This window comes from Chenopodium quinoa, unplaced genomic scaffold, assembly GCF_001683475.1.
Source record: "Chenopodium quinoa cultivar QQ74 unplaced genomic scaffold, ASM168347v1, whole genome shotgun sequence".
NCBI classification, from domain to species: Eukaryota; Viridiplantae; Streptophyta; class Magnoliopsida; order Caryophyllales; family Amaranthaceae; genus Chenopodium; species Chenopodium quinoa.
In genome coordinates this window covers 128,570-137,165 of record NW_018745190.1, presented here as the reverse complement: position 1 = coordinate 137,165, position 8,596 = coordinate 128,570, and the positions used below count along the sequence as shown (strand labels likewise).

General features: G+C 30.8%; 1 protein-coding gene across 1 annotated transcript; it reads right to left on the bottom strand.

Moving 5' to 3' along the window:
* Positions 1–490: 490 nt before the first annotated feature.
* LOC110710965 (uclacyanin-2-like) lies at positions 491–4,501 on the bottom strand. The gene is made up of 2 exons (XM_021889305.1): positions 4,217–4,501; positions 491–1,081 (listed from the first exon to the last, which is right to left on the bottom strand). Exons 1-2 carry the CDS (start codon positions 4,353–4,355, stop codon positions 726–728), a joined length of 495 nt encoding a protein of 164 aa, XP_021744997.1. The 5' UTR covers positions 4,356–4,501; the 3' UTR covers positions 491–725.
* Between the last annotated feature and the right edge of the window lie 4,095 nt (positions 4,502–8,596).

The window sequence follows — 8,596 nt, the reverse complement described above, 5'->3', positions numbered from 1 at the left end:
TGTTGGCTATTCAGGTAAGCCTTTGTATCAGGCTATCAGCTTTGGTAAAGCATAGTGATTGTTCAGTTAGACGCAAATAGTTTCATTTAACATGGAGTTGTAATTCTGTCAATTATCGCCAGGTTGATTATCAATAGATGTTTTAGTTAGGAGGGCTTGTGTTTGCAGCATACTCCACTAGATGATAAATTTCCATGTACAAAGTTCTTATGATTTTGTCAATCAAACAATATTTAGCATACGTAGTTAGTTGGTGTGAAGGCCTTAATTCAACTACTAGAATAATTATGTTATTGATTTGAATGTCGCAGTGTCATATATCTCATAAACAGAGTTAAGCTCACGGTGAGAACAATTGCGAACTCACCAGCATTTGAGGTCGTTATTATCAAGAAGGATTCTGAATCTCTAATTCTGCATCGGTTTTTATCAAGAAGGATACTGTTAATCTGTAAGTTATACTTGTGAAAAATCATAACTCATTGCCCAATGTATCATATAAGATTATATAAACTACCTACTTAAAAGCAGCCATGTGATAACAATGGAAAGAATTACAAACTCAGATGAAATTGACAAACACTAGTTAAAATGTTAAATACAATATACATCTCTTCAAATTCACAACAAACTCCTTAAAACTGAATAAAAACAGCTAGTAAGTATTTATTAAAACACATAATCATTAAACTGGCCAATGATATGCCATCTGCACTGCCTCTTCTCTAGCCAAAGAAAGCAACCAAAGCAAGTGGCAAACCAATAATCAAAGGAGCCACACTTGAAAGCCCCGCGGCACCATTGCTACCAGCTGGGGTAGACGAAGATGGAGTAGTTGATCCAGAGGGCGTAGGTGTTGATGATGGGGTAGTTGATCCTCCGGACGCTTTGGCGGTTACTTGTAGCTTCATGCCTCCAGAGCAATGTCCAGCGGTGCCACAAATAAAGTATGCTGGACCCTCCTTTAAAGTAATGGTGGTTTTTCCACCGGTGTGTCTTTCAAGGGCATTGCTAGAAGAACAACTGTCGTAGGCACTTTTGCTTACTTCCTCCACATTGTGTGTGCCATCGTAGGTAAAGGCTGGTATAATCACAACAAATTCGATTAAGCAATTGTTTACGTTGTTTATATGACTATATGAGTACGTAACTTATGCATGAATGTTTTAAGTAAATATGCAAAGCTATTAGTTTCAATGATCATGCCGATGTTTCATCAAAATTCTCGTCTAATCCTTTTTAATGACAAAAAGGTGATGCTAATGAATAATCATTTGGTCTAGGTTAGTTGTTACATTGGCCTAATCTGTCGTCATTAATTCAAGGGTATACTGTAATAATATTGTAAAATAATACTTTGTAGCTTTATATACGACCCCATAATTATCCATCTGTTTTTATTTTTATTATTGTAGACGGAAATACATGGAAAGATTAGATCCGTATTCTCAAACATTAATTATAGATATGATTATTGAAGGAGTATTGCTCACTTTATTATAATCCGTGGTTTATACACACGGGTGTACAGTGCTCATCGTACACCCGGATAAATAAAAAAAAGGCGGAAAGAACATCCTGTGTTTCATAAAGAACATATATGTATTTGACAAAGAACATGTTTGTATTTGACAAAAACATGCATTACCAAAGAACATAAAGATATAATAAAAAGAACGAGATAAAAACTTGATAAAATTTTCTGAAAAATTAAACATTATTAACGGGAAAAATTTAGAGGTGATAAAAAATCGAGTAGGGCCGGGCCATATCATAATTTCTTGTGCCCAAACCCGTAGAAAAGTAGCGGGTTTTCGGGCTTTTTTCGAACCCGGTTCGAGTTTTAACTAAAAATGTATTTTTAGGTTTGCCCAAACCCACCCTATTTCGGGCCGGATCGGGTCGGGATGCGAGTCATGCCAATGTTGATCACCTCTTAAAAAATCCTTACCAAAGATATCAGTTCCCCAAAAAATAGTTTTCTATCTCTCCAAAAAAAATTCAACTTCCCATAATAATTTAGTTTTTTTTTTACTCTAACATTATTTTCAATTAAAAATAATTTAAGATTTCAATATCAAATTTCAAAATACCATATGTTAAAAGAACATAATTTATATTGTAAAGTACATATAGTTAATACCTAAATAACACACTAATCAAACTCAAAGAATATACGATAATAAAAGTAATTTAAATATGACATATGATAATAAAAAATAGAATTTGGGAGTCACTACGACCTTAAAGAACATACACGCCAAATTCAAAGAACATACTTTGTATTATTAAACCCAAAAAAAATATATGTTTATCAACATATGTTAAATAACATAAGTTATAATATAAAGAACATATAATTTTACTCAAAGAACACACTGATCACACTCAAAAAACATATTAAAGGTATGTTCTTTGTCAAACATAGGTATGTTTTTTATCAAACACTATATGTTCTTTCCGCCTTTTTTTGTTTACCCGGGTGCACCATGAGCATGGTGCACCCGGGTGTATTATCTAATTTTCACTTTATTAAAACAGGCTAGGAGACACACACGTTGCGTGTGCAATATAAGAATCTAGATGACTCGATTTATTTAAATTTTTTTCCCCTAAAATATTATTCACCTTATTTGGGTTTGAAAATTGATGAAATATTAAGATATAACTTCCCTATTTTTTACAAAAAGGTTTTTTTTTTGAGATAAAGTATAGGTAACTTTAAATTTTTGACAAAAGGTGGTAGTTTTTTAATTTTGTTATTTTGTTTTTTGAAAGAATTTTTTTTTATTATTTTCAAAAGATAGTAGGTTTTTTATTTTATTTTTTATTTTTAAATTTTAGAAAGAAAATAAAAGATGAAAAAGGTATTTTGAAAAAGTAAAATTTATCACCCAAAATCCTCTCTCACTTTATATTAGTATGGAGTACTGAAACACTAGTTTTATTTTTTGTTGGACCACCATTATCTTCCATTATTAATGTTTGATACAAACAAAAAAGTATGATTATCTTTCATTTTCAGTAACAATAAGATTAGGACGACATGATAAATATAACTTAGAACTTACGACATAAAAAAGGACAACTACTTTAAAGTCAACTAGATATAATAGATTCAATGACCAGTGGGGTGATAATATTAATTAATAAGCTACATATTAGACTAATGAAAAATGACACGTCATCCCTTATCTTTATCTTGTCAAATGTCAATTAGTTCTATTAAACATACATCCGCTTAATTAAAAAAAAAAATGAGCTAGTTGTATTAAATTAACACTTTTTTTTTTTTTTTGAAGCAATTAAACATATACTCTATTTCATAATAATCACAATGATTTCCTCACTTTAAAATTCAGATTTATAACATTTGCAACACTTTCTAATTTGGTAAAGGCTCATTATTCCATATTATTTTATTAATTTTCTATTTAACTAACCCGCTTTTTTTTACAAATATTTTATTACATCACTCTCTTACCATCACCAATCCATTTGAAGTACTTTTTATTTTTTAAATGCACCACTTGAATTTATACATTATTTACTGATACATAAATTTATCCATCAATATTTTTTATCAGATATTAGTAAATATTATAATATATTTAAATTATAAAAGTAGACATTTTAACTAATCCAACAACATATTATAGCTCTTGTCAAAAAAAAAAAAAAAAAAAAAAAAAAAACATATTATATGTTAGTTGAAAAATTAAGTCAAAAGTAATGTATAAAAAATAGTGTAAAATTTAGAGTGATGCATTTAATGAAAACCGAAGAAAGTATATCCTCTTTAAGTCTCCACCTTATAATTTTACTAATACTGTATACATACCCTATGTAGCGATAATTACCCAATGGAGGGTGTACTTTGAACCATTGCCTTTTGTCATGCTTCACAAATAATTGTATAGCTTTAATAAGATTAGGTTTAACTAATACAGATGACAATATTGAGCTGTTGATAATCATCTTTACCCCTTTAGTTGTGTAGTTATTTTGATTGAACCAATTAAATAGAACGGTTTGTCTAACATGTATCCATATGCACATATAAAAAGTTGTGAGAGAATTGCATAATCACATGTCATAACTATTATATATATTTCACTATTTCAAGGCTCAATTAATTCTATGTGTATCTCATGAGTAATTGTGTAGGAAATCTTGTAGATTTCTAATAATAAACCAAAAGGGAGAGAACACTTACTAAGCGTATCACCAGCATTTAGCGATTTGGTGGTCCATGACGAGTAGTCAGTGCCTAAGCTCCATGTAACGGGGTAGTCCGTGGCAAAGGCCGCTGGTGTGGCCATCAGGATCACAAGAAACACCGCAGCGAACGCCATCTCTCTTGCTATTGTTCTCGACTTAGATGATGCAAATGGTACAAGTCTAGAAGAGAAGCTATAAAAAAGTGTACTATATGTTTATCTTCAATGGGGCTGCATGTAACATTATATAGGAAAAGTGGTCTTAAAATGACAGCGAAAACAAGGATTTGAACATGATTATTTATTAGTTGGCTATAATGATGTTTATCCAACTAATACTATAAATTAATTACAACATCATTGTATAAACCAATTGAAACACGACTTTCACATAATTCTAAAGACATTCAACTTTTGGTTGGTAGCTGTTATTCCTTTACCTAATATGCACGTTTGAGTAATGATTCTAGACTCTACTAACTTTGTACCAACTACTATGCATATTAGTATAATTTACTAACTTCTCAAAATTTTAATCCTTTTGACTTGAAAATAGGTAACCTCCATGATGTAACAGGGTGTGCACGTCTAAACGTCTTAAGGCGTCGTCCTATCAAAAATTTTCAAAGTATTATTCAAAATATTTTTTTAACAACTATTATTCTATTATTCAAAGAATCAAAGTAGCTAGAGTTGCTAGACTCCTTTATTTTGTATTATAATTCTTACCAATTGTTCCTATTATATGATGATGTTATACGATAAGAATTTTCTTTGTAATTGCTTTTCAATTCATGGTATTCGAAATAAATGTTATAGCATTATTATCTTTATTTAAATATATCAAAAAGTATTTGTTCACTTCACTTTTAAAAAAATATTAAGTAAAAATAATTTCAATTCAGTAAAATTAATTTTAATTAGTTAAATCAAGTTCAGTTCATGAAAAATAATTTTAGTTCATTAAAAATAATTTCAATTCAATATAAATCAGTAAATTTAAAGAAGAAATATAATAGAAAATTTGTAAAAATAATTTCAGTTAAAAAAAAAATTTAGTTCATTCAAATTAATTTCAGTTCAGTAAAAATAATTTAAGTTTAGCAAAAATAATTTAGCTTAGTAAAAATAATATCAGTTTAATAAAAATAATTTCAATTCAGCAAAAATAAGGTGAAGTGAACAAGGCACAAGTATATATATCTCTCCAACTCGCTTTTCTTAATTACTTTCTTTGCCCTAGTGTAATTGACATATATGTCAATACACTAACTTTAAATACTATGTACTACCTCCGTTCTCGAAATTCGACTCACTTACTATTCAAGTGGTCAAAATAAAATAATTTTGACCACAATTCATGATTTATACAATCAAAATAGATTAACAAGTTTGATCTTATTAGATTCCCCTTAAGAGAAAGTTTCAATTATCAACTTTATAAAAATTTTATTTATACATAGCCGAAGTTATTAATGGTCAAAGTTGTTTATTGGAGGCCGTGTAAATGCAAAGTAAGTCGAACTTTCAGGATCAGGGGAGTATATAATTAAGAATCAATTAAAGAATTTATATTATGATTCTCTATATTGATATCTATTTAACAACATATTTCATGATCATTTTTATTTTATTATGTTACCACGACGCACTCTATCCCTAATTAACATTTTTTTTTTTTTTGCAAGCCGGGAATAATTAGGTTAGATAAATAGAGTTCTTTCAAAAAAAAAAAAAGGTTAGATAAATAGAGTTCAGCAATACAAAGCAATTAGGGAGGTCTATCCTCCATAATTACAGTAGCTAAAAAGTCTGGATAGTTGTCCAAAATAATTAGATTACAATCAATGCTAGCATTCGTTCTACAATGCTTAGCCAAAAAATCTGTTGCCCTGTTGCTTCCTTCCTCTTGTTCATGGTTAAGCTCGACACTAGGCATCCTCTCTAAAAGGTCCTTGCATTGTTTTACAAGGGGAATTCCATGTTAATCTTCATGATTGACAAACTTTGTCAATCTAAGGTCATTTATGGTATTTCAGCCTATTAAGTTGAGGATATTATTGTCAAATTGCCCTGTTGAGTTGGATTACTACCCTTGACTAAGCATCCACGTATGAATAGGCTTGCATAGCTGGACTTCACGGACTATACCACACGTTCAATGCCGTTAGTCAACAAACTTTCAATGCCATAACTTGATTTCATTAATGGGCGCACACATGGCATTATTTGGTTTGGGAAAAATGAGGCATAATTTGATTTGGGAAAAATGAGGCATAATTTGATTTGGTAAAAATGAGTTGAGGCATCTGATTTACAAAAACCTTGGATTTCTAGTACTCTAGTATTGCTAATTACGAAGGAGTGTTTTATTTTTTGTTATATAATTATTGCTATATATTTTATTTTTCTTTATGCCCCGCTTCAGTATTATTTGTTTTACTTGTTTGTTTGTTTTTTTTTTTACTTTTCTTATAAATTGTTATATAATATTTTAACAATAAAATATTATCGAGCTGCTCAAGAGCTTATCGAATCGAGTTATAGCTTGCTCGACTCGTGGCGTTAAGGTTTCGAGTCGAGTCGAGTACGAGTCGAGCCAACTCGAGTTGAGTTTTGACTGAGTCGATCTCGAGTTTCTCGCGAGCTGCTGAACTCGATTAGCACCCCTATACTTAGCCCTTGCTCACTAAGTCACTGAAGACACCGATATAAAATAAGTGTTGGGCGTTTAGTTACGTAAGAGCTAGGCTTAATGACACAAAGTGTATGATTTTATATACCAACAATGACAATGACATATTAGCTAAGGACAAGCCGGACAAACAAGTTTGTTCCCTTCTTTTGCAACATTCAAACCCGAAATTCAAACTTCACCCAGAAAATTCCTACAATCATTTCTTATTAACTACATTCTTTGTGAGAGAGTAATATATTGAGAAAGGAGAATTCAAAATTAGGTTTTTTGTACGTTTATATATGAAAGGGGAAAGTGGTTGGATAATTTGAAAAAGAAAATAGGCTTAAAGTATTAGGTCGAAATTCGGTTTGTAATTTGGTTATCTGTTTTTTTAAACCCAAAACAGAATCCAATATGTAATCCATATTTTTTTAATTTTTCCAATCCGAATTAAAAAAAAAAATTGATTCAAACTGAATTACTAATTTGGTTTGGTTTGGTTTTCGGTTTTAATCCGAATTACTTTCACCCCTATCGTTAGTCATAAAGATTAAATCATGACACGTGTCATGATATGATTGATTCATTTTAAGCATTTATTTTTATTAATAAAAAAATTTCTCGATTTTTGTGATGAAAATGCTCGAGTAATTACGATCTCGACATACAAAACGGAGCATTTACGTTATATTTTGGCCAATTTTAAGCTTATTTTGAATCATAAAAAGATCAAATGATCACCAAAACCTTACCCGATTAAAAAATAATAATACACTAATTGATATATTTTTGGGCACATAAAACAAGGTTAAAGGCCCAATGACACATAGTGTAGGTTTTTATATAATTCACAAGGATTAAGTTATGCAATTAGTCTAAGGTGCACCCTTGTGCATAGAGATGTATGGCAATGGATTGGATTTGGATCGGGTGGAGCTTCACCCGCATCCATCCATTATCCTAATTGCTCCATCCACATCCATCCGTCATCCGCTTCACCCATCATCCATATCCGTCCGTCCATCATCCGCGGATGAAACGGGTGGAGCGGATAACAAATGGATGAGTACTAGAATGAAAAAAAACTCACATAAACTTTAATTTTCGGTTATTTATATAATAATTTTTTTAATTTATTAATAAAAAAGAAATAATAATAACATATTGTTTGAAAAATTAATTTGCAACAAAAAAAAGACAAGTAATTTTCTTGCACATTCTATATTTATTAGTAAAATTCTTTGATTAAAAATTTAATATATGTTAAACGGATGGGTGGATGGTTAGCGGGTGAAAAAAATATCATCCACATCCGATCCGATCCATCATCCGCTTCATCCGTCACCCGCTTCTCATCCATTTAATTCGGGTTTTCGTCCATTTATTTTAAGCGGGTGGAGCTGGTTAGCGGATATCCACTTAATATCGTCATCCCTACTTGTGCACCTTAGATAGGTATAACAACGCAGCCCAGAAGTCTAATTAGACATAACCCTATTTAAAAAATCCCTAAAACCAAAAAACACAAAAACTGCAATATGCCCATCCACACCCAATACACCCACCCATACCCAATAAATGTAACGTCACCTCCAAACTCAAAACTCTTCTTCTTCTATATGATTTTCTCTCTCCTCTTTTTCACTTTCTCTCTCCTCTATTTCATTTTCTCTCACTAAAAAACTGCAAAAATATC